Below are 1160 nucleotides of genomic sequence, written 5' to 3' on the forward strand. Positions count from 1 at the left end.
ATTAATAATAATAACGTTTTTCAGATGGGATCGAGGACCGATTGTACATGGAATTCTTGAGAAATGTGTGGAGGGAAACGTTGAAGGAAGGGTTGTCGGTGGCGGCCTTCGTTGAGGACCAAAATGGCGGCAAGCCGATACTCGCTGGCTTAAACTTGAACACTCTGTGCTGCAAGGGCGCCGAAGTTCATATGTCGATTGCTGGCGAGGTTAGTATAGTAATTGCTGCGTTTTAATTGAGTTTAACGTAATTGTTTTGCTAGTAAAATGCGGAGCTGAAAAATAGGAAATACTTATATTATAATTTTATATTGTACTATACAATTTTACATTACATTATATAATTTTATATTATATTAGGATCATTACTTATATTATTTGTCATATTGCTTAATTCATGTAATTTTCATATAAATTATGGACGGTCATTCTTGTGGGTAGAGTGGGATGAAATATTATAATTTACTTCTGTTTAGATTATGATAATAATATATTTTAATATAACTAAAAACTAATCTATATAATATCTTCTCAACTCTATTTGCTACTCACGCTATCTCACTCACAAACCTCGTTGCGGTCTTCTCTACGGCTGGGCACAAAGTGGGCCTTATTCCTACTTCCTTGTGCACACATCACACCATTCACACTAGATGGAACAATCGCATAAAAATTCCAATCATTCACTCAGTCATAGACAATGCAATCTAGACGCATACATAAAACCAATACTCACAATTCTAGAGGGTAGTTTTTACTATACCATCAAGATTAGGGTTACTTAAGGCCGCTCCCACATCACACGTATTAATCAAATGTTTTCGTCGATAAATTTTCTAAATAAAAGAACAAGTAATAATCTTGTACGCCATTTAACTTTTAATTTCAAAGATCGAGCAATAATAATTGAATTATTAGAGTGCATTGTCGTCTTCGCTGTTTAATATCTGTCTGTCAATATCTTTGCAGTCGAAAAAGGCTCAGCAGTTTATCACCGTGTATACGAACACGATAAAGAAGGCAGACATTTATGAGAAGTACGGCGTGGATAGATACTTGGGTGCCGTCGGCCTGTCGGTGCATCCGTCGTTTAGAGGCGCTGCTCTGGGCGGCCATATTCTCGACGTCAGGTGAGGGTGCAGACTCCATTATAATATACT

At 36.9% G+C, this 1160-nt stretch overlaps 1 protein-coding gene across 1 annotated transcript; it reads left to right on the top strand.

Annotated features, from left to right (window-relative positions):
- Window positions 1-30: 30 nt before the first annotated feature.
- Window positions 31-1130, top strand: LOC144478072 (uncharacterized; the record flags this gene model as incomplete). Its single annotated transcript, XM_078195791.1, has 2 exons — window positions 31-209; window positions 970-1130. Coding segments are annotated over exons 1-2 (323 nt in total), but the record flags the coding sequence as incomplete, so codon positions are not given.
- Between the last annotated feature and the right edge of the window lie 30 nt (window positions 1131-1160).

The sequence above is a fragment of the Augochlora pura genome, unplaced genomic scaffold (genome assembly GCF_028453695.1).
Source record: "Augochlora pura isolate Apur16 unplaced genomic scaffold, APUR_v2.2.1 APUR_unplaced_7511, whole genome shotgun sequence".
Classification (NCBI taxonomy): domain Eukaryota; kingdom Metazoa; phylum Arthropoda; class Insecta; order Hymenoptera; family Halictidae; genus Augochlora; species Augochlora pura.